Source organism: Didymosphaeria variabile (genome assembly GCF_027946475.1).
Source record: "Didymosphaeria variabile strain IMI 356815 chromosome Unknown scaffold_5, whole genome shotgun sequence".
Lineage (NCBI taxonomy): Eukaryota > Fungi > Ascomycota > Dothideomycetes > Pleosporales > Didymosphaeriaceae > Didymosphaeria > Didymosphaeria variabile.
In genome coordinates, this window is record NW_026611624.1 from 615,457 (window position 1) to 639,448 (window position 23,992).

The following is a 23,992-nucleotide window of genomic DNA, read 5'->3' on the forward strand; positions in this document are numbered from 1 at the left end:
TTACATTTGGCGCACACGGGTCGGTTTGATTCATAGACCTCAAATATACCCTCGATTCACCTTTGACGTCTCTGTCGCCTCAAAAAACGAGCAATCCACCTGAGCGCTTGCGCCGTTCCACTTCACTACTCACTCTTCACCTCCGCCTTCCCCTTATAAAACGCAACATGATCCTTGATCTTCTCATACTCCGGCAACGGAGTCGGGTAATACCACGCCGCGTCCTTGACCTCGGTCTTATTCGTCATGACAGAATAGTAAGACGCGTCGCCCTTGTAGGGGCAGTGCGTCGTAGTCTTTGTAGGCGTGAATGCGGATTTTGTCAGCGACGAGGGCGGGAAGTAGATGTTGCCGTCGACGACTTCCCAGGTATCTGTTGAAGCGACTTGGACGCCGTTTACGGAGGCGGTAGCGCGCGGCATAGTTCGATCTCAAGATGATGTGTTAAAGGTTTTGTAAAGTCAGATTGCTATGCGTCGATGGCTTTACGAGGAGGATGTGTAAGGTCAATTGACGTTACGTGTGTTCGAAGTGAGGGGTGATGTTTGGTGCGGACCCTGTGCGGGGAGCAATGTCATCATCACATGTGCATGCTCAAGTGCCTGGAATGATTACTCAGTGAGCTTTGAGGCCTTTTGGGATGTCTAGCTTGAGTCACAATAACAAGCGAAGCATCATGCAGTGAGATACTCCGGGTACATTTGAGAGACATGGTCGCCAATGTTCTAAGTCGAGAGCACGATCCCCGCTTCTTCTTAGCGGCGCATGCTACCATAGGGCCTGCAAGGCGATATATCTCCTTGTCAAAGAGACAGCTATCGTCGCCTGCAAGGGACGCCATTCATACAGATGTCAGTACGGGGTAGAGATGCTGTAATTATTGCGGTCGTATGGCGGTAAGGTCGGGCACAGTGCTGTGAAGAGGTTCGAGCGCAACTACAAGGTAGGTAGACTACTATACCAAGTAACGATTTGGTCATGTGCTGTGGTGTCCCAAAGGAAGGCCCCCCACGTCGTCCAAACCGTACCTGCGATTGAATCTCCTAATTGTTAGAGGTCTAGTACGATTTGGTTCAGGAGTTTAAACTCCACGTTCAGCCGCACGGAGCTATGGAACTAGCGCAATTGGAGGCATTTGATGAAGGGGAAAGGGGAAGAGAGCAGCAAGCTTATTGCCAAGGTACGATGTGCAATTGGAGCTCGGATCTGAAGCTGGACTTGATGGTCGAGCAAATGCGACTCTCGGGGCTTCTCCGCTTGTTTGTCGCACGTGACCGGACACACGCCGAGCGGGCTTATGGACTCTATACCAGATTGTACGCATCTGGACTCTGAAAGCGTCCGGATGATCCAAACATCGGTGCAGATGACCAATGTGTGGCTCCAATCCACCAAAGAGATTTCAACGGTGCCTTTCACCGTTTGCCCGGTTCGACGGGAACTGGCTCCACTGATCCGCAAGGACCCTTTGGTCCACTGCGAAAGTTCAGCACAAAAGGACGCTAAAAGGGGCCATCCGTTGACTCCTTGACACCTAGAAAAGTGTGAACTATCTACCATCGGCGACCGAGCTATTGGCGAAAGTATTGCGTGCTGGCCCCGAGCCCCGAGACGAGGCGTATGCGCGTGCCAGCGCTGCGAAATTTACATCAATTGTACATGAGATTAGCGACTGCGTGTCTCTTTCAGATGTCGCGTGGAGGCCAAGATCAAATAACGCGTGGGATAAGTGCATGTGAAGGCGCAGAGGCCCTCGGATAGGAGCCGCAAGCTTATCGCTCAACAAAGCAAAGCGAGTAGGAGGAACGCGCCAACCCCTGTCACTTGGCTCTGACGGCATCGCTCAGAAAAAAACAGATAGCTTGCCCCCATCAGCTCCGATCCAGCTTATCCGCGGCCACCACCTTCTCTATCCCTATCACCTGCATCTCGCAGTTGCTCTTGTGAGCATCAATTGTCTCAATGGCACCTCCCATGCGGACCTTCGCTGCTCGCAGCGTTTTTGCGCAGCTCCAGCGGGCTGGAACTCGCTCCTATGCTACAACCCGGCCATCAGTCATCGCCAACCGGGCACAATGGACCTCGCGGCCCGTATCTCACCAGATCGCTCTCCGCCAGACGATCCGCCAGCAGTCAACCGAGGCTCCCAAGCCCACCATTAAGCCGAAGAAGAGGTTCCGCGTCCTGCGCTGGACATGGCGCATCACCTATCTCTCCGCCATTGCCGGCGCCGCGTACGTGGGCTATGGCATCTGGGAGACGCGCCATCCAGTAGACGAGCAGCCCGCGCCTGACCCGAGCAAGAAGACACTCGTCGTGCTTGGTGAGTTCATCGTCCTCTGCTCTTTCTGCATTGCTTGTGACTAATTGACGCGTTTCAGGAACTGGCTGGGGCTCCGTCTCCCTGCTGAAGAAGCTCGACACGGAAAACTACAACGTCGTCGTCGTTTCGCCACGTAACTACTTCCTTTTCACTCCGCTGCTCCCGTCATGCACCGTTGGCACCATAGAGCACCGCTCCATCATGGAGCCCATCCGCAACTTCCTGCGTCACAAGAAGGCCGCCGTCAAGTACTACGAAGCCGAGGCCACCAAAATCGACTATGAGAAGAGGGTTGTCTATATCAATGACGATTCCGAGATCAAGGGCGATGTCTCTGCGACTGAGGTGCCGTTCGATATGCTGGTCATTGGTGTCGGTGCTGAGAATGCCACTTTCGGTGAGTCACTCGAAATTGTTCTAACCAAGGCTTTTGCTAACAGGGGGGCAGGCATTCCCGGTGTGCGTGAGCACGGCCTCTTCTTGAAGGAGGTTGGTGATGCCCAGCGAATCCGTAACCGCATCATGGACTGCTGCGAGACTGCCACCTTCAAGGACCAGAGCCCTGATGAAATCCAGCGTCTCCTTCACATGGTGGTCGTGGGTGGTGGACCGACTGGTGTTGAGTTTGCTGGTGAACTCCAGGACTTCTTCAACTCGGATCTGAAGAAGTGGATTCCGGAGATCAAGGATACGTTCAAGGTAACCCTCGTCGAGGCGCTTCCCAACGTCTTGCCCATGTTTTCCAAGCAGTTGATCGACTACACCGAGAAAACCTTCAAGGAGGAGACCATCACCATCCGGACCAAAACCATGGTAAAGAAGGTTACCGATAAGTTTATCGAAGCTGAATCCACTGGACCCGACGGCAAGAAGATTGTAGAGAAGATCCCCTACGGTTTGCTTGTGTGGGCTACTGGTAACGCCCTCCGCCCGCTCGTGAAGGACTTCATCAACCAGATCCCTGCCCAGAAGGACTCCCGCCGTGGTCTTGCCGTCAACGAATACCTTGTTGTCAAGGGTTGCGAGAACGTATGGGCTGTCGGTGACTGCGCCGTTGCTAACTATGCCCCTACTGCCCAGGTTGCATCCCAGGAGGGTGCCTGGCTCGCCCGCATGTTCAATCAGATGGCCAAGACCCACGAGATTGAGGCTGAACTCGCCGAGCTTTCTGTCAAGCAGGAGAAGGCCCCTGGCAAGGACGCCCGCGACGCTGTTTTCGCCGATATCAAGGAACTTCAGAAGCGTCTCCGAAGAGTTAAGCAGATCGGTCCTTTTGAGTACACCCACCAGGGTTCTCTTGCCTACATTGGTTCTGAGAAGGCCGTCGCCGATATCGCATGGCTGTCCGGTAACATTGCCAGCGGTGGTACCCTGACATACCTCTTCTGGCGCAGTGCCTACATCAGCATGTGCTTCAGCACCCGTAACCGCATCCTCGTGTGCGTTGACTGGTTCAAGTCCAAGATCTTCGGCCGCGACGTCTCGCGTGTCTAAGGTGTTACACGCCATATCCAGCGCATGCATCGAGTCGGGCGTTGTTTGTTCCATTTGTTCGGGTTATCGAGCGCCGCCAAAAGTCCTCAGCAAGGTCTCCTTGTCACTTCTCCTACATATACCACCTCCGTCCAACTTTGGCTAGATCTACTGTCCTGTTGTAACAGTGTAATATCAGAATGGCGGGTCTATCTGCCTGTGGGGCTCCTTTTGTTTTGAGCTTGGAGTTTGGTCTGCTTGTGGGTGTTATAGAGTCTCTTGTGTATCGGAGAGCATAGAGTGGTATCAATATAGTGTATTATCGATTGGGCATATGCAACAGTTCAGTCAATGTTGTTGGTCTCGGTGGCTGCTCCTCAGAACAACCGCGCGCACAATTACCGTCATGCGGAAGAAGCGCAACCCCCATCGCACGAAAACACGCTACCCTGATTGTGCGCAGAAACCCCAATCCTTGACATCAGTCGTCCTCGAAGCTCCGATCAATATTACTCGGATCGGAAGTATTAACTCCGATGCGAGCAGCTTCCCATCACAATGGGTGCGGTTGTACCTGGACCCCGGATAACGGGATTTATGATGACGTCTAGACACGCGCACGCGAACCACGATGGATGGTATCCAACCTATAGACAAAGGTCATATCTACGATTTTCTGCTTCCTGTTCCTATCTTCTCCTTCACCCAAAGACAAATCGCTGCTCGACTTTACGAGCGGATTCTATCTTGGTTGACTGACTATATACGCTCCTCATTTGGAAAGCTATCAAGCACCACAACCGCAAACATGGGCAACAACCCTTCCACCCTTCGCGTCCTCGCCCCCCTCTCCTTCGCCTACGACTTCGCCGCCCAACAATATGGCATGTTCTCCTCCCCCAACATGCTCGACGTGCACAACGCCAACCCCGCCGCCTTCTCCCCCCAACCCTTCTTCATCGCCGGCTTCTTCTTCCCACAGCAACTCTTTCAGCTAGCCTGGCTCTGGAAGCTGTGTCGCGGCGAGGGAACCCCGCAAGACAGGAAAGACATGGAAACCGCTGTGTGGCCGTACGTCATTGGAAACGTGTGCATCGGGAGTAAGTAATCCCGAAGTCATGCTGCAGGAAGTTGTAGAAAGAAGCGAGTATGCTAACGTGTGGTTCGGTATAGCTTGGATGTTCTTCTGGAACAAGAACGACCTAGCCACATCCAACATCTTCGTCATTATAAACACGCTCACTCAACTCCTCTTCATCACGACCACGCTCCCTGCTCTCCGTCCGAATTCCACGCCTTCCCTCCTTACGCACGTTGTCGCGAAGACCTTCGCAGGCATCGGCGTGCTGGACCTCTTGCACAATACGAGTGCGGCGTACTACAAGGGCGTGCCGCCTAGTGCGCTGGTGCAGGTCGCTACGGGCGTGGGCTTCGCGGCCGCGGCTAGTGTGAGCGATTGGATCTTCGGAGGATGTCTAGTGTATGATCTTATTGCGTTGGGAATCGGGCAAGGTGGAAACTGGGGTAGACTTCTAGGGGCTTACGCCGGCGTTACGGCGGGCATTTTGGGGTTTAGAAACTGGGGGAAGCGTCTCTGACTCTCGGAGAGCGAAGCAACAGGCTTTGAAGAAGACGACGAGGAAGAAGAAGTTTGACAACGGACTAGGAGTTGGGGCTATGTATAGGTACGTATCGGGGTTGATCATGCTGCAGTGTAAATATTCGCGTTGAAGAGACCTATCGGTGCTTTTTGGATATGTGAGTCGATAATTTGTTTGAGACTTCAAGAATGGAATAGGAATATTCTGTAACTACCGTTACTAGTTTTGCGAGAGTCTATTAGTTTGAATGTGTTCTTGGCCGCGCTTAAGGCAGGCATTCCTGACTCGCGATCTGGCGACCATTTCTGGAAGCGAGACTCCACCTCTATGGCAGGTGTCGATACTATCAATCTTCTCCGAAGAACTTCTATTTCGAATTTCTAGACGTGGGGAGAGTACCGCCAACGTTTGAGAAGTTACAATCCAGCTTGTGTGCTGGACCACATTTTGGAGGGGAGAACCATACTTGCTTTGCATTCGGGTCCGAGTTTAAGAGTGCGCAGGCGTGGCCAACGACGAAGATACATCTCCCCATGTGGCATTATGCGAAGAGTGATGAGTAGATTTCAGACGGCCTATGCGCAATTCATGCGAAGCAGGAATGGAGCAAACTCGCCGAGTCGTACGGGCGAGATGTGGAACAGATATTGTAAGTCTTTTCCTCCTGTTTCTCGAAGTCATCTCGCACTTTAGTTGGTTGTGTTTTATAGTATTGAGCCTGCCATGCCCCATTCCGCCGGAACACACCCCGACCATTCCTTATCTGACTCAACGACATGCTCCATCGCCGGTCGGGGAAGGCAATCCCATGATGATGATGATGATGATGATGATGGGCCCATCTGGTAGTGGGTCGCCGTTGCCTCTGCGCATTCTGCAGGCGGCGTGGCCGGTTCTGAAGTGGATAGTTCCTGGGCAAATCTAGGAGTAGAGGATGAATAGTAGTCAATCTTTAGGATGGAATAGAGGGCATCTTAGGGGTATGGCGCTCGGGGAAAGGGGAAATGGATGACTTCAGGAGCAGCACAATAAAGCTGTGTAGCACTTTCACCGCCCTATTTGCCACCGACTCCTTCTCACGGCGTATCAATCAATATGACTAGCATCCCCACTGTCCTGTATATTTTACACAAGTGGAATTATTAATTCCTTGTGTTCAGCAGCCTTGCGTGTGCGCCGTTCCATCCACTTCCAATACATGAGTGTCAGCAGAGTTAAAGGGACTGCTACTGCGAAATACACCCCGAGATAGGGCGAGCTAACCCACTCATGACCAGATTCTCAATGCTCTGTAGAGAAAACCCCCATACCGAAAAATCCCTGGTGTGATCAGCCTTTGTATCGAATTTGACATGCCTTTTTGTACCAGGGCAGGGGATACAACGTACCGCAACAAACGTTGCTGGCAGATATATCAGCGTTACCAACGTGATGACGCGTACTGTACTGCTATCCCGGAGCATCTGTTTGGACATTACTTCGGAGGTGTTTTGACTCTTCAGGGCGATTGTGTCAGATATTAACTGCGAAGTACTTCGAACTCGACCGAGCATGTACTCAGTTTCCCGCTCATACGCAGAAGCGCTCTCACGTAAACTTTCTATAATGCCAGTGTTGGAGTCGAATCGTTGCTTTGATACAACAGCATTCCCCAAGAGGGTTGAGTTGATCTGAAACAGCTTAGAAAGCACGTTCCGTTGACCACAAAAAATGGCCAGAAACGGAGCTAGCTTTCTCTCAATCACTCGGAGGCTTTGTAAATTCTCATACATATCTACAAAGGGCAGTAGATCCTTGATCTCGAAAGTGAAGACGTCATCAGCCTAATTGTTGTCAATGTCTTACAGTTAGCGACAGTCCCAGACTCAACACTTACAATGCGTTCGAGACGATGCTCATGTTTTGCTAAACATAACCTTGTTTTATGAATATGTTCGGTGAACAGTGCAAGATGGAGATAGATTGGGTTCTCCAGGACTCTCTCCTGTATTGCGGCGCTTCCTTCGATCTGGGCCTGCATAGGAAAGGTGGCAGGTTCGTGATTAGGCAAGACAAGCATAAATACGCCCCGGTTCTAATCTTTGTGGTATCGCTGGTAGACACCGAATTGACGATTGACCCATTGCCTTGAACCTCCGATGCCCTTGTAGTCCGTGAACTTGAATAGATATGCGAATTCTGTACGCAGTCAAAGTCATTAACTTCTACGCATCAATGTTGGCAGATCCTGTTGATAGCATACCGAAACTTCCGTTCATGCTTGGCTTGTACATGCTATACGAGTACGTTTCCTCGAGGTCATTTGTTCTTGATCTGAAGGAGAACAAAATATCCCAAACCTCTAGATCCATCTTGTGACCTGTTATAATAGCTTCGATCATCTCTTCGGACACATCCAGGGCAGCATAGGAGTTCCTCTGGCGTAGAAATCTCGTGAAATTAGTTCAATCCGGTATTGTAGTAGGGGTCTAGTAGCCTCACATTATTTGTACATGATTCCGATTATCTTGAACGGCGTTGACACTCTCCTGAACTTAAACGGTATCGGAAACTTTCCGTGTCTGCAGACTTTGACTAACTGCCGCGGAATGCTTTCCGAATTCCAAGAACTCCACCATATGACGGTCCTGTTTTGCAAAGAGGCCAAGACTGAAGGTAAGATGACATTGGATTGATTGAGTGTTGAACACCTTCTCTGATTTCAGACCGTTTGTCATGTCCGCATAAAGAGAATTTGAATTTATCAAGATGAACTGAAAGATTATTTAGGGAATAGGTAAGGTTTAAGAGACTGCCGATAAGGGCAGCCTTGACTCAAAAGCGAGCTTCACTTCTGACCGGTGTAGTTTCAGGCTAGACTTCCGGTCGTACGTGGGCGATGACGTCTGTGCGCCATTTTGCATGCGAGACAAAAAGGTAAAGAATCATCAGTCTGTTGGATCACAATTTTGGGCATCTCTGAAACGCTCTTAGCCATTGCTAGGATGTGCGATGCTCTTTTCTTACTCTATATCGTTGTCATCCGGTTCTTTGGGGGCATGGTAGCTCCATATGTCGTTCTTGAGCTAATGCATCGAATTAATAGGACAGATTAGCCTATTCGAGAGACTAAATACCTTTATCCTGAAATCAGCGCTATTAGTGCCAGGGAACTTCTTTAAGAGCTCTCTCTCAAGCTCAATTTGATTCTTTATGTACCTCTTTTTTACTGTATGTTTTGGCATCGCTGTAGTTTGCGGAGGCAATGTGTCAAATTTTGGCGCGCAGCAATAAGAATTATGGGTTCGGAGCCTTGGTCAAGAAGCGGCGCAGCTCAATTTGAAATCCCTTCAGCCTTCAAAAATCCCCAATACCTCTGTTCTGCCATCCCCGGTTCTGTTTTGGGGCCGGATAGCAATTGGTAGACGATAGGTCGAGAAAACTTCACGTCAGGGTGAAGCGTAGCCCAGGTTCCTACCACCGTGGCCGGTGAACACGAACTGAGGACTCACCGGAAGAGAAGCGAAGCATTTATAGTCTATTAGATTAATGTGGCGCATCTTTCAATACTTGCGAAGACTTATTGGGTTGGTACGGTTCAGCCTTGCCGCATGTCATTCCTGTCCACAAATCAGCGCCCAAGGACTTATCAGTAAGGCTATATTGCAGCCTTTCGGATACGAGCGACCGTAGAGTTACTTGTTCTCACCACCCCCGGGGGCTTCGAAAGGCTTATACGCGTACATATGGGTTCATAAAGCTCTTGTGGCATGGCGTAGCGCGGACAATGAGCACTTGGAAAACGCGAAGGTTGTAATTACGCTTTGACCGGAATTTGCAACATAACTCTGCTATATGCTCATTGATCATCACCAATCGAATCACCATTTCATTCTGGTTCATTGCTCTGTAATGTCGCAAGAATTCTATCCGCCCAATTTTGACGCGATTGCCACTTCATTGCAGGATCCGACCATTTCTCACCATGTATCCGATGAACCATTTAGCGAAGCGTTCGATAGACAAGCGACTCAAGTCAACCCTTGGAACTCACCCGGCCAAAATCATGCGATGTCCGACATCCCCAGTCGTGCCCCAAGAAGACGGTCCACTCGGACCAATAGCAGTGTTGTTCAGGACTTACAGGGACGGCTGCCACGGCTCTCAACACCAGAGCTTCTCACGGTCACTACATCCCGTGCGGTTGGATCGAAATCTGCTTTGAAGTAAGACTGTCGATAGAGCTCTATCAACATATGCTAATGAAGAAAGACGTGCTTTATATTGGAATCACATCTTCATGATCTCCTTCGGAGCTACTGTCGGCATGGGATTTTATGCCAAGACTGGCACTATTCACCGAATCGGAGGATCTTCAGCTGTTGTATATTCTTACGTCTTGCTCGGCCTTCTATCGTTCGCTGTCATGCATCCATGCTAAGAATATGCCCAGTACGGGCTCCTTTGATGTCATTTGTCAGGATTTTTGTAAATGAAGAGATAGGTCTACTGGCTGGTATTCTATACTGGTGAGTGATTAACGCAGATCCAAAACGAATTACGTACTAAAGCAGTACTACAGGCTGACTTACTGTTTCTCTTACGCTGCCCTAACCACAGCCATTGGAGAGCTGTTCGAATCCCTTGGTACTCCAAGGAGTTTGCAAGTGTTTTGTACATTCGCAAGTCTAGCAATACCATTGCTTTGCAACTTGATGGATATCCGTGTATGTCCCCTCTTCAACTCATCCTTCGGCTTGGAACACTGACGCTTGTTCAGTACCTCAGGATGATCGAGCTAACCTACGGAACGTTGAAACTGGTTACGGCTCTTGCAATCATCATCATGGCTAATTTCATCAACGAAACAGGTAGTCTTCACTGACATCACAATCGGATGTCCGATGCTGATCATCTAATTGAGTAGTTTCAAGCCAAAAGTCCAGTCACTGCGAAGACAAGAAAGACACGATATTTGTTAGCGAAGGCCCCGCACATTGGTTCGGAAATTTATGGTAAGTCTGTGCACCCCTACAATTTTCTTATACGGCGTCTGCTAACTCGCAAGTGCGTCTTTGTTCCTTGCGTCTTTCTCTTTCGTTGGCATAGAAGTAGTCGCAGTAACGGCTTTAGAAGCTAGCTTAGTGAAAGAAAAGGTTGCGAGGCTGAACACTACGTCCTGAAACACCACAGGATCCTCCATGGGTACCCATCCTATTGCTGTAAGGGAAAATGATCTTGAAGACCCTTTCAAAGTCCCTGCGATCCTTGTCCCTTTAGCGGCCACAGCAATATACACTTCGGGAGGATGGATCGTAACACAAAATCTCGCGTCATGTGATACGAGGCTGCCATCCTTGGGCTGGGACGATAGTGGGACTGCAGACAGAACACAAAGCAGGTCGATCTTTGTCCTTAGCGCAGGCAACAAGTCACCTGAGCTTGCGACTGGCGTTACCGCTCTCCTGATCGTAAATCTTGCCAGTACATCAAGTACGGCGCTTTTTGTGGCGTCCAGATCGCTGTTCGGACTTGCCACGAGATTCTCGACTGTCCCACATAATCGAGAACCCAAGACACTGCTGGAAAACCTCAGAGAGATGAAGAGAAATCCTGGTTGGGGGTTTCAGATACTTTTCAGACGTTTGGCTAAGAAAAACCAATTCGATGTCCCTTACTGGGCAATTTTGGGCTCTTGTTGGCTATTTTGGGTGCCTACCTTGCGCTATAAGTCGCCGAGGTGGGCCAGTGTGGTAAGGACTTGCATCCAGAAGCCATAAGAAAGAAGCTGCTGACTTTCGAGAAGCCAAGCGATGTTGCGATGGAAATATGTTCAACGTGTTGCATCCTCGTGTGGGCCTGCGAATCTTTTGCTGCATTCAGGCTATATCATTAGTAAGTCGGATATATTGCCGAAGCAGAAAGGTAATATACAGACTGACGACTCAAGTTTCCACAAGTATCCGTCTTCTGGACATGGATCAATCAAAGAGCGTCTCCCTACACCTCAGAACTCTTTGAATTACAGGTTTCATAGTAGCGTCTCTCTCTTTTCCTTTTTGAGCTGCATCATGGTTATTCTCGTGGGTGGTACGTTTACGTTCGTCCACGACAGGAACCCGGTGCATGGCGTTTCGGCCTACCTGATACCCTTTTTGTTCCTTGTTTCGACGGGAGTTGGCTATTGTCTTAGGAAGAGAGGGGGCATGGAGACAAGATTTCTGAGAGATCTCAGCACTGAGACAAAACTCATGTCGGCGATCAACACTCTGGATGACATGAGGGAACTGGACTTACAACCCATTGATCAAGAAAAGATTCATTGGTATAATTTCTGGGGTATAGTTTTCTTCTCACGTCTATCAGGGGACAGACGTAAGTGAAGGGGTTGATAGGGTCCCATGTTTTGCTTCCGTACTAAATGTCTGTCGCTACGACAGAATGCCAGAGTGTAAATGTTAAATTATCTACCCATTGTTACGGTGATATTTATCTCACCCCCAGTACAAGATCTCACTCCGAGTGAAAAAGTCTCGATAGATTGATACTGAAAGACTTCCGTTTATCTGGCCGAGATAAGGAGCAGGATTAGGACATCATCACCCATCTCCAACAGGCAAGCACGATCGCCTTTCTTAGGCACATACTCCAGGGTACCGCGAACGTCCAACTCCATAGGCGATAGGCTTTCAACACCAGATCTGCAACTCTCGATCCCTTCCTTGGTCGTTCCAAGGATAGCCAAGCGCCCTCCGCGATCCGCGAGGATCACGACACGCTCGTCGTCCGGAGCGATGAGAACGTTTAAAATATGTCCCTGATTCTTGACCACCGCTTCCAAGATGCGGGTTCCGTTCTCTTTGACCCACAGAATGATTGAATCCCGAGACCAAGACTATAAATCCGACCTGCTTATGCAGTGGGGTCATCGATGCCAGAATCCTGTCACCCATGCGTGGGTCTTGGGTCTAATAAACGATAAGTAGAAGGATACGGTTGCGGGTTTCTGTAAAGATACTCACGTTGCCCTGGATTTGCGCGGACTTAATGCGCTGCCACCTTGTCCCGTCCATTTGCCAAACTTCGAATAATAAACGACTGCTATTGAGGACGTCATCTCTAGGCAGTCGTCTGATGCAATACAGATATCTATTATCGGTGGAGAACGCAAGGTGCTCAGTTCTCGTGGCCCCATTGGAGAGGGATCCTTCTAGAAAATCAGGCAGCTCGAGGCCTGCGTCTGAGTCTTTCGATGACAAGATGGATGCACCGGTATGCTCCGACAATGATCTTAGACGTCAGACAGGTCCAAGGATTCAGGTGAGACACCGCAATCTTACCTCTCATTGGAGTCTGGACATAACCGTAACAATCTTATGGAAGTTGTTACGCTGGTAGTTGATTGACAAGCAACGGCAAGATGATTTCCATCGGCTGAAAGCGTAGCGGTCTGCACTATTTCTGATCTCATCTGGAACCTGTGAACGGATTTGTCGCTTTTCTTCGCTTTATAAGTAGACCATTCCAGATTGTAGACCTCCAACTGTCACCAGCAGCAGGTCAGTCAAGTCCTGATTCCAACCCATGATCATCAGTTTGGGACACTTACTTGAAGGCTTCCATTCATCAAACCCACTTTGCAAACCTTGTCGTCACCACAAAGCAGGGTTGGCTTGAAAATTCCATCATCATCCACTGAAGCTGTATGCAGCAGGATTGGTTCAGAGATATACCGACTTAGTTGAGTGTTCCACACGTACATAATGTTTCTGCAAAGGAAACCCTCTAGTCTTCCAAATGGCGAGATTGCAGCGGAACACACTTTCTCGCCTTCGGTCAACTCTCTATCATGGTCGATGCTGACAAACTTAACGGCGTATCCTTCGTTGTAGCTCGCAAGTAACTTGTTGCAAAGCTCTTCAGAAGAGGTACGAACATTTGGTTCGAGCCGAATCATCTCGTCTCGTATCATTTTGAGACACCTTTCCGTCATATCATCTCCACTGATACTACAATAGTTCATAAGACCCACGATATGTTGTGTGACTTGCTCGTTGACTCTCCTTTTCTTCTTATGCTGTTCAAAGAACCAGTCGCAGTTGTTGGTACGATTAGAGCAATACTCATTTCGGCACCGGGCATTGCTGAAGTCCTCAATCGCACCATGCCCATCTATATTCGCTGTCATTACGAGAAGGAAGATGCAGCCAAATGACCAAATGTCGGATCGTTCTCCAATAGTCGGTTCAGGAGCGCAGTATGTGCCATCGCGAGACGCAAAGGAAGTCTGACGGATCGACAGTGTCGAGAGAAGGCCCCGCCGTCGGCTCTTCTCTGGCTTGATGTGTACGTTCCACCCCTGGGTTTCACCGAAATCTGTAATCTTGAACACAGGGCTATTGTAACTATCAGAGTTTCCGTAGACGAGTATCTTGGCAGGTTTCAGATCGCCATGATAGTACTGATCAAGCTTCATGGAATCACTTGGCGGATAGTAAATCAAGACTTTCGACAACCACGCCAGTGCATCGCATATGTCAATCATCTGCCGAATATCATGCAACTTCCTTGGTAACGGCTTGGATCCCGGGAATATGGCCTGATTTCGAAGATAGACATCTAGGTCGGATCTCGCCAACTCGAAGTACATACTTCTGACTGCTAGCGGGCCACCAGACCCATAGATGATGCTTCCGAACGCAGTTGCGATGTTTATATGACGCGTTCGCGTTCCCGCAAAGGCCTTGTAAACGTCGACCTCTTTTTGGTAAACAGAAACCTTGTTTTGTGCTTGGTCTATGGTATCAACGTGGAAATCTTTCCGTGCTATTTCCACAGTCTTTTCGAATTAGCTACGTTACGGAAGCGGAAAGGGGGATGAATGCACCTCTGAGTCTGGGGCTGTCGTATCTAGCCTTTGATAATATTTGGCTGCCACCGTAACTTTATACACTTTTCCTGACGAACCCCCATCTAGGGAAACCTCTTTCTCATAAGGCATTCTTGAACGTTCATCGATGACGATGTCAAATTCCTCCTCTTTGATGGTAGGGGGGAAGAACAGATATTGTGCTTCACAGAGTCTGTCTACGTCCCTCCCGCTCATGCAAAACACAGAGAACACTTCCCTTGGAAGGGGTAGCGCCATTTCGGTAAGACTTGAAGTGTCTTCCGTAATGTATGTGCCTAAAGGCGATGGCATGAAGTCAGCACAGCTCAGTGAGAATGGACTGAAAGCTAACGTCCCATAAGTACGCGAGGCAAATAGAACAGAACGTTGTACTCGGGAAGTACGTACTGTACTGGTGGAGGATTTGTAGATACCTGCGAGCTCATGCTATCGAAGATTTTGCGCGTGTTATTGAGGCCGTACACGATCCATGATCCGGGCGGAGCCCTCCATCTTTCTGGACATTCCAGTGCGACTTTTGTATCGTCCAAAGCCCGTTGGCAATGTCTGCGGTCCTGCTGGAACTTCGCCTCCAGAGTGACCTCCATCATTGTTGTTAAATGAGGCCCTGCCGCTAGGCTGAAACTCGTTTGTTATCAAGGATATGTTGTGCAAAGAGGCCGATTGGTTTTGTGATAGAGATGTGTAGTTGCTGTCGCCAATGCGCATTGGGTGTTAAAGCAAAGTTGTAAAGAAGCGAGACACCCTACAGCAAGAAAGCCGTCTTTGCATTGGAAACGAAAGAAGGCATCCTTCGTGCATGGTGGCCTAGGCAATCATACTGCCGCTTAATAGGCTCCGAACCAACAGCCACACCTTCGTATATGCATAAGGAAGCGGAGTCACATGCTGAGATAACGAATGAAAGAGACTCGAGGAGAGGCGCCGTAACAGAGCAGCCCCCACATCATCAGCGGCTGTCATCATGTCCTAATCCGCACCACTTATCAATACCCACATCTCTTGTTTATCAGGGCGTAGTATAGCTTATCAAAAGATGTAGAGAATGTGTTTTTGATGCTTGCCCTACGCGTCTTGCACTCTTTTGCCTCCATTGGCGGCAAAACTCCGACTCAGCCTAAAGTGTGGCGCTGTAAGGCAAATGCACGAGGGCTGACCAAGAGGGAGATGGGCCGACACGCTTCGGCCGCACCCTTACGACGACGGCGATACGTTCTGCCGTCGTCCAAGTAGAAGGAGCCACGATTGTATAACACGACCATCAATTGGCGGGAGGTGCAATCTATGTAGCGGGTGCTAAGAGTTCTTGAGCGCAGGAAAGCAAGATTCGTCGAGAAGAAGTTTCGATAAAGCGGCGTCGTTCTACATGCGGAGCGGTGGCGAGTCGCCTCGAGCTGGCACAGGGTGGACTGTAGACGACTAGATACCGCGAAGCATCCAATATGGCAGGAAGTAGCAGCGCCCCAGGGTAGGAGAATGGTGAGGAATGTTATGATCTCACTATGCCTGATTCGTCACATTAAGAGCTTACCTATGGTATGCTTCTTACCACTTCTCCACGAACATCTCTCCATGCAACATAGCCAAGCTCGCATCATCCCTCTCCGCCCACTCCTCCCACGCCTTCGCCATCTCTTCAAAATCATCATCAGCACCTAGCCCAAACTTCAAGGCTTTTTCACGCATACCGCCTCCTCTGAGCTGCTCGCACAGCCCCTGGGCTAGAGTGAAACAAGCTATTAGTGCCATGATCAGAATCACAGAAAGCAAAGCAAAAGAATAATAAAACTTACAGCAGCACTTCCTCTCACCCTCTGTACTGTACGACGACGTACCCCAACTAACCTCCACCCTCCCCGCTCAACCCCAGCTTCCTCGCCCAAGAAACAAGCCGCCGTCCTGCATCCGGGGTCCCCCACCAGCACGCATAAGACCCGCCATAAGCTTGTGGAATCTCCCCAGCGCAGGAAGTCCAGGCCACACGCACTCGCTCTCATAGTCGCCTTCGCGCGCCGCAACGACGCCACCTCGCTTCGTCACTCGCAGCATCTCGCGCAGCGCGTCCCACGGGGTACCTATGTGAATGAGCACCTGGTGGCAGAAAGTAACGTCGAACGTCTCGTCCGCAAAGGGCAGCGCGAAGACGCTGCCTTGTTCGAAAGAGATGTTGGTGACGCCGGCGGAGGCAGCGTTTGCACGTGCGCGGGGAGGATGGAGGCGTTGAGGTCGAGGGCTGTGACGTGGCCGTGGGGAGGAGCTGGGCGAAGGAGAGGGAGATGGTGGCTGAGCCGGAGCCGACGTCTAGGAGGTTGAGGTTGGGGTTGGAGTCGCGGAGGAGTGGAGCTTGGGGAGGAGGAAGGCGGCGCTGTTTTGGGCTGTTCTGATTTCGTGGAGGGATGCTTGGGCGGGTGGATGGGTGGACGAGGAGCTGGGGGTTGGGGTTGGGACATTGTTGGTGGTAGGATCTAAAACAAGAATGGGAACAGAGGAATCGGCAGGTTTGGAATCACTTGGAACAGTTTCTAGAATATGTTGCGTTAGGATCTCCTTCTTACATCTTATTATACTGTGGTGCGATTCGGTGTTTCGGTGTTTGAAGGATCTGAGCCTTACCCAATGCGGTAATCCTGTTACCGAAATGCAGGGTCCAGAGTGAATTGGAACAGCATGTTCCAGTGCACATATTGACTGACTAAAGTCTTCCAGTAGGTTTTTGGTGGCAGGAGTTGACAAATCTGTTGGCCGATATTCGAGCACCTCTTGCAGGAAGAAGACAAGATACTCGCCTTTTTAGCTGCAATTTAACGCCCTTTCCATGTCAGCAACGTATTGGCGCGGCTCGTGAGATCGATACGGATGCTGTCCAAGGACTGCGCGTTCGTGCCATCGCCTTGGAAAAATGGCAACAGTGAAGAAGACACCGGCAAAGAGCACACCGAGAACGAACAACGAACGGTCCACTTCGAACGGAATCCAGGTACTACTATTACTCAAAATCTTCAAGTGAAGAGCTCGACAATGTTGTTGAGATGACGGGCCCTACTCAGAGCTTCCTGGAATACGTTGTCGAGCGATCGTTGTTTTGCTTTGCCCCAAGATGAACATTTCCATCATTGTCACTACGAATGTTGAAACATTCTTTGAGGGACAGGTACACGTAAGAATGCCCGTACCATGAACGAAAGCTCATGGTCACTATAGACCATTCAGTATGTCGACATCTAAAGAAGTTGCCTGCAACTTTGTCTCCAATGTCAGTCCATAATCAAGGTCTAGAGCGGTACATTATAGTGAGATACACACTCTTGGGATGGCTTCCGAGATTTCCCTAGTTGTGACTAAAAGCTTGGCCGAACCACTGTAGGGAGAAGGTACTCGCGAATGGATCCCGCCATCGTATTCCAGGGGAGCACACGACGCAAAGACTTTGGTATTGCCACTTCGTAGAGTTTACCACAGCCTCCCGCAGCCGCTTTGTGTCACCACAGTTTTCGACACTACGGAGCTTTGCGGAGATGAGGGCCATACGTGCTTTTCGTCTCGTATTTGCTCTGCTACGGTGATGCCTGTTCTGTAGCGCATTGGTCGTCGTCTCGTCACGATCCACGCAGCCTTCGATCGATGAGCGACAATGGTGATGATGCTGCAATAGCCATGTTTTCTTTTCGTGTGTGAAGTCGAAGGAAGCGTGGCTCGGCCGCACCGCGCCTCGGAGAAAAGCAAGCCCGACGCAGCGAACCGTGGTTCTTCAGCTGTCAAAACTGCAAATGTTCACATCAGGCAACGGGCTGCGCATGGCAAAGTTCTCGAATAGTGGGACGCTTCCGTAGAGCCGAGTGTTTCCCATCTCATCTCCACCGCATCTCCTCGCGAGGACCCATCGCGTGGCGGCGCAAGGGCTCGGCGGGAGACCAACGCGGGATCGGCGTGCCCGTGCGTTGCGCCAGGACAAGGCGCCACACGCGCGGCTTCGGTTCTCAACTTGCCGCTGGGTTCGTGGACTCAGACGTCGACTCTTCAAGCAATATACAAGACAACTGCATGCGCGCAGCCCGCGTCGGTAAGACAGCGCGCCTTTGTACACCTCGAAAACCTCCCTCGCCCGAACGTCGCCGCGCATATACATAGTCGGAGCGGCGGCCCCCTGTCGCGTCTGCTCCCGTCGTACGATTGTGGCCTGACTTCGAGAAACAGCGTCTGCCCATACGCGCGGAGCAGCCCTCCCGCACCCACTGCCGCGCTGCATCTGGCCGTCCTTGCATCGAGCCCTCGAGCCCCGGCCGCTGCAGTCATCGCGAGCGCTCGAGTGCTGTGTTGCGCCGGCTCCACCCCTGGACCTCTGTTGGAGCATTCGCTGCCGACCAACGCACCTCTTCCCGCCTGCATATGGCCTGATAGTAGCAGACGCCCTCGCATTGCCTGTTGGTAAGAGCTGCCCCTCCCTCCGCCGTCTAAGTGCATGTGGTGTTGCTGCGCTGCATTGTGCCTGCCTCTGCCCTTCTGCCCCCCATACCCGCGCCTTGTGTGAGCGGTCCACTTCCGCTGCCCGCAATAATGGCGTCGACATACGAGAGCGATCTCGATGATGGCCTGGAGCTCGAGCGGATTGCCGTATGTGCTCGCGGGAAAACACGTTGCGTCCACTCAAGCAGTGCTAACCGCTCCCAACCTACAGGTCGGCCCGTACTGCGTCTTCGACTCGTTCCGGCCATCCTTGAGCCCCCAGCCGAGCGGCACCCACCCGCCGCACACGGCCAGCAAAGCGAAGATGGAGGACCCTTTGATGGCGAGCGCGATCCAGTTCGAAGCAGCTGGAATACGTCCACCATGGCTCACTACCGCACCCGATGACTTGCCGCTGCCCGCGCCGAGCGATAATGTCGCGGCGCCCAGTTGGAATGACTTTATGACATGGGACCCCAACGTGTCTCAGGGGCCTGACTTGAAGCTTAGTGGCCCCGCCTGCCCTCTGAAGCCTGAACTCCAGCGCCCTCCGCTCTTCAACCGCAGACATAATTCACACTTGCGCGACCCCTCCCTCGCCGTACAGGGCAGCAACCCGCCTTCCACCGCTGCCATGCCACACAATGCACCCTTCACCTTCGGCGAAAATTCCGATCTGCCACCTGCTTTCGACTTCGACGGTCAAACGCTTAGCTCTCCGCCGGTTGACGGCCAACATCACGGCAACTTCTACCCGACTCAGATGGCGTGGCCGCAACAAATGGGCGAGAATACGCTGTTCTCACCTCCTAGATTTGAGCCCACCGCTCTCCCGTCAGCTTCCGTGCCGCCGCTGTCGAATCCCCCGAGCCTGCATCACAGTCACAGCCCAAGCTCAATTCACAATGCAAGGACCAGCTCTTCATCAGGCCACACAACACCAGAACCCACATCCGACAATCCCAAGAAGCGAAAGTCGTCGACCGACGAGGACTCAGCACCATCAGGGAAGAAAGAGAAGCATCAACCGCCCAAGAAGACAGCGCACAACATGATCGAGAAACGTTATCGAACAAACCTTAACGATAAGATCGCGGCACTGCGCGACAGTGTACCGAGCTTGAGGGTAATGTCTCGTGGGGCTGGCGCAAACGAGGAGGATGATGATCCCGAGGACCTCGAGGGTCTCACGCCAGCTCACAAGCTTAACAAGGCCACTGTGCTGTCCAAAGCAACCGAGTACATTCGACATCTCGAGAAGCGAAACAAACGTTTACAAGATGAAGTCACAACGCTGCAGGGACGAATAGAGAGATACGAGAAGATGGCAATCTCTGGACCTATGACACTGCACGGCCCAATGGGTACACCGGATGGCGGCAGGTATCAACAAGATGACCCCTTCACACCTTCACATAGCATGTCCATGTCTGGACCACCTCAAGGAATGATTCCAGTGCCGGAGCACATTGCACAGATGCGCCAGGGTCTTCCACCACAACCACACTATGCAGCCGCATACCCGTCTTATGCCGGTGGCTCGCGTCCTGGCCCACCTATGGTCAACGGCCGCCGGAACAACAGTATGGTGGGCAAGCTCATGGTTGGATCTCTTGCCGGTCTCATGATACTAGAAGGACTCGTGGAGCGAGAGCAGTCACAAGAGGAGTCCGACGGCCGCGGACTGTTTGCTTTGCCTTTCAACTTCGCTGCTATCCTCTCTCCTCGCGTTTCTCTGGGCGCTACCAGCGCACAATTCCCCCTGGCCAAGCTCTTACTGATATTTGGCGCCGTCTTCTGGATCATCGCGCCGATGTTCGACTTTAGCACAAAGCCTAAGAAGAAGACAGCGAGTACGATACTTCTCGCTCGTGCACCTTCGCTAGCATCACCCGTGGAGGTACGGCAACGGGCATGGCTTACGGCGATACAGACCGTATGGGTACCTCGACACAACTTTCTTCTTGAAGTGGCAGCTTTGAGCCTCAAGACATTGAAACTTAGCACACGCAAGATCATCGGATGGCCATACTACGCCTTCCTCTCCGGTACAACAAAAGAGCAGGAAGCTGCAAGAGTCAAGGCCTGGACCATCGCATTGGATGCACAACTTACAGGTGGTGATGCTGAGATCAGCAAGAGCCGGCTGATTTTGACCCTCATGGCATCTGGCACATTGCCAGACACGCCCGCGCGACTAATGCTTAAGTCTTTGCATCTACGGGTACTCCTGTGGGAGCTTGCCAATGCAGGCCACGGCCTTTCTTGGATCATGGGCCATCTGAGCGCTAAATTGGCTCGACGATACTGGAATATGGCTCGGACCGAGCACCGCATTGCAATCAACCTTGCGACGAAACCGCATAGCGACGCCGAACCACTTCCGGACTATTTGGCTGCATTGCTGGAAGAGGAATGCGATGAAATTTTCGACTTCCAGATCATTCAGCGCGCGTACAACCTGGCTTGGAATCGCCCTGTCGCGGAACAAACAACTGCGGATCCTTGCATGGACGGAGTAGTCGGAGACTTTGCCATCTCATCTCCATTGGATGCACTGGCAGCATGGTACTCTAGCTTCCTACTGAGACAGACGTTGGCCGAGTCTCTGAAGGACGGAAAGATCACAGAGTCGATCGGTGACGCGCTAAACTTGGCTGCCCGTACTGCTCCTCCAAACTCCCAAGCGCATCTACGAGCACTTGTCGCGAAAGCTGTAGTACTTGACGATGACAGGACAGCCCACATCGCCACTGCCTTTGCTGCGCTACCGACACCTCCATCGACCACATCATCTTCTAAGACAGCACTGATGAATCTGGTGTCTGGTGCTCCAGCGGCAATTGACGTTCGGAAAGCGCTTACTCTGGCGAAATGCCTCACGCTGGTCGACTCTTCCAACCTTGAGGCCCGCCGCCAGGCCATCTTCGTCGTGAACAACACATATCTCTCCGAGGCTACAACTACATTACTCAGCTTTGTTGCTGGCCACAAAATCCTCGAACGGTTCGTCCAAGACCCTGCACTGCAGGCTGAGACTACCCATGGCCTCGAGCGTCTCGCTGGATCACTTCGCATTTGGGTGGGACATGACACGGGCCGTCGTAGCGGTCTTGATAACAAGACTCGGGGACGCATCGTGAAGCGGTACACAGACGCGAGCAGAATGCTTGTCGGTCTAGCTGACCGGGAAGATTTCGATCCCGGTTACTTCAGCTCCAGTGTCAAGGATGACGATACTTCTTCTTGATATTCCAGTCTATTATTTTTTTCTACGCCATCGTTTTTTTGGGACGATGAGCCATGCGATATCCTAAGGAGTTGGTCTCAGTGCATCTCGAGCATATTCGCAGCACATTTACGGCGTTTGGGTCGGTCTCATGAAAGCCACATCGTTTGGTCGAGGGCATATCATGAAAGATTTACGGCAGCAAGTGCCACACTACTCACATACTCTTCTCGTACTCTTTAAATTCGTGCGCGTCCAACAGGACGTTTTTACATATTTGAAGGATAGATAGGACTGGCAGATTTGCCAGTCTGTAGTTCATGACTGATACCATGATTATAATCCGGTTGAGTTGGCTCGATAGCCTATAGACGATGATCATACCTCGCTTCAGTATCTCTTCGAACTGCACGGTGATGTTACGATCAGATAATAACCGTGCTTCGGGAGCGAGGTCAGACCTCCGACATCAGATAATCGGCATCTTATCGATACCATAGGGCTGTCGTGCCTCGGCTCCGGTCGGGAAACCACTTCCCCACACTCCACGACGCGATGCGCGACCTATATCACCGCGGCTCTTTTCTCATAATGGTGATGACTCGGTGACGACAAGTAAATACTCTTCAATCTATATGATGGCGCCTCCAAAAGCTATATTATTCGATGTCGGCGGCGTAGTGGTACGTACACTTCAATCCCCAAAACAACACTCGCGCATAAACGTACACACTACTAACGAATGGATTGTCCATAGGTCCTCTCCCCCTTCCAAGCCATCCTCGACTACGAACTCGAAAACCGCATCCCAATCGGCTACATCAACCACGCCATCCAGCAAGGCCCCCCCTCCACCGGCGCATGGCAGCTCATCGAGCGCGGCGCCACGCCCCTCAACGACGCCTGGTTCGCCGCCTTCGCCGCGCAACTCTCCCGCCCGGACGTCTGGCACGCATACTGGATCCGCTGGAGCGCGCGCGGCGGCGGGCACGCCGACAGCGGGACGACCTCCTTGCTGGGCGAGCACGTTCCCCCCGTGCCGCGCATCGACGCGAAGAAGCTGTTCTGGCGGATGATGCGGTATTCGCGACGGCCGGATGGGGCGATGTATCCTGCGCTTAAGGCGCTTCGGAGAAAGGGGGAGGGGCGGTGGGTTGTAGGCGCGCTGTCTAATACTGTGGATTTTCCGACTGGGATTGTGGACGACGAGGGGGTGCTGTTTGATAAGAGCGTCTTATACGATGGGCGGCCGGAGTGGGAAGGAGATTCTGCGAATATCGCGGATTGGTTTGATGTTTATTTGAGTAGTGCGCATATTGGGGTTAGGAAGCCGGATCCGGAGGCGTATCGGTTGGCGGTGGGGAGCTGTCGAAGGTTTCGGAAGGGAAGGGGCTGGGGAGGGTGGAGGCGGGGATGTGGTGTTTTTGGATGATATTGGGGTTAATTTGAAGTTTGCGAGGGAGGTGGGGTTGAGGACTATAAAGGTTGATTTGGTGAGTTGAGTAAAAGGGGAGGTATGGATGTGAGAATAAATGCTAATACATTTTAGGGAGAAACAAAGGCCGCGGTGAGGGCGTTAGAGAGGGAGGTGGGTGTTTCGTTGATGGAGGAGAGGAGTAAGCTGTAGGGGTAGGTACGTTAAGCGTAATCGTCATGACTAGTCATCGCAGAGTGAAATTAGGTCTAGAACCCAGTCGCGGGTGTATATAAACTATCTGTGAGTGCTTTGAGATGCTGCCAACGTAGTAACGCTTACACGTGGAAAAGCTGCGAAGACCCCCTGAGGCTGGTCGGAAAGAGATGGATTCATAACACAGGCGAAACTGAAGAAATCAAGCATGAAAGGGCCGCAATGGAATCTCGCCACCTTTGTTGTAATGCATCCGGGTGTCCCTATAGATCTTCTCTGATCGAAGAACGGTGGGCGCTTACTGAACATCGGAGGCTGGTGCTTTTTTCTCTGAATATTGCTTCGATTGTCAATCTTGGAAAGCGAGGCAGACGTGTTTTCGTTATTCTCGGCAAGGTATGCG

At 51.4% G+C, this 23,992-nt stretch overlaps 5 protein-coding genes across 5 annotated transcripts; 4 read left to right on the plus strand and 1 right to left on the minus strand.

Moving 5' to 3' along the window:
* Positions 1-125: 125 nt before the first annotated feature.
* N0V89_006659 (uncharacterized protein) lies at positions 126-422 on the minus strand (the record flags this gene model as incomplete). The annotated part of the gene is made up of 1 exon (XM_056215429.1): positions 126-422. The coding sequence occupies one exon, from the start codon at positions 420-422 to the stop codon at positions 126-128; it is 297 nt and encodes a 98-aa protein (XP_056069676.1).
* A 1,540-nt stretch (positions 423-1,962) lies between these two features.
* NDE1_2 (NADH:ubiquinone oxidoreductase) lies at positions 1,963-3,817 on the plus strand (the record flags this gene model as incomplete). The annotated part of the gene is made up of 3 exons (XM_056215430.1): positions 1,963-2,323; positions 2,382-2,720; positions 2,772-3,817. The coding sequence occupies 3 exons, from the start codon at positions 1,963-1,965 to the stop codon at positions 3,815-3,817; spliced, it is 1,746 nt and encodes a 581-aa protein (XP_056069677.1).
* A 787-nt stretch (positions 3,818-4,604) lies between these two features.
* Positions 4,605-5,394, plus strand: N0V89_006661 (uncharacterized protein; the record flags this gene model as incomplete). Its single annotated transcript, XM_056215431.1, has 2 exons — positions 4,605-4,896; positions 4,970-5,394. The coding sequence occupies 2 exons, from the start codon at positions 4,605-4,607 to the stop codon at positions 5,392-5,394; spliced, it is 717 nt and encodes a 238-aa protein (XP_056069678.1).
* Positions 5,395-18,872: 13,478 nt separating this feature from the next.
* CPH2 (Clr6 histone deacetylase associated PHD protein-2 Cph2) lies at positions 18,873-21,980 on the plus strand (the record flags this gene model as incomplete). The annotated part of the gene is made up of 1 exon (XM_056215432.1): positions 18,873-21,980. One exon carries the CDS (start codon positions 18,873-18,875, stop codon positions 21,978-21,980), a length of 3,108 nt encoding a protein of 1,035 aa, XP_056069679.1.
* Positions 21,981-22,597: 617 nt separating this feature from the next.
* On the plus strand, positions 22,598-23,586 carry N0V89_006663 (uncharacterized protein; the record flags this gene model as incomplete). The annotated part of the gene is made up of 3 exons (XM_056215433.1): positions 22,598-22,642; positions 22,717-23,316; positions 23,509-23,586. The coding sequence occupies 3 exons, from the start codon at positions 22,598-22,600 to the stop codon at positions 23,584-23,586; spliced, it is 723 nt and encodes a 240-aa protein (XP_056069680.1).
* Between the last annotated feature and the right edge of the window lie 406 nt (positions 23,587-23,992).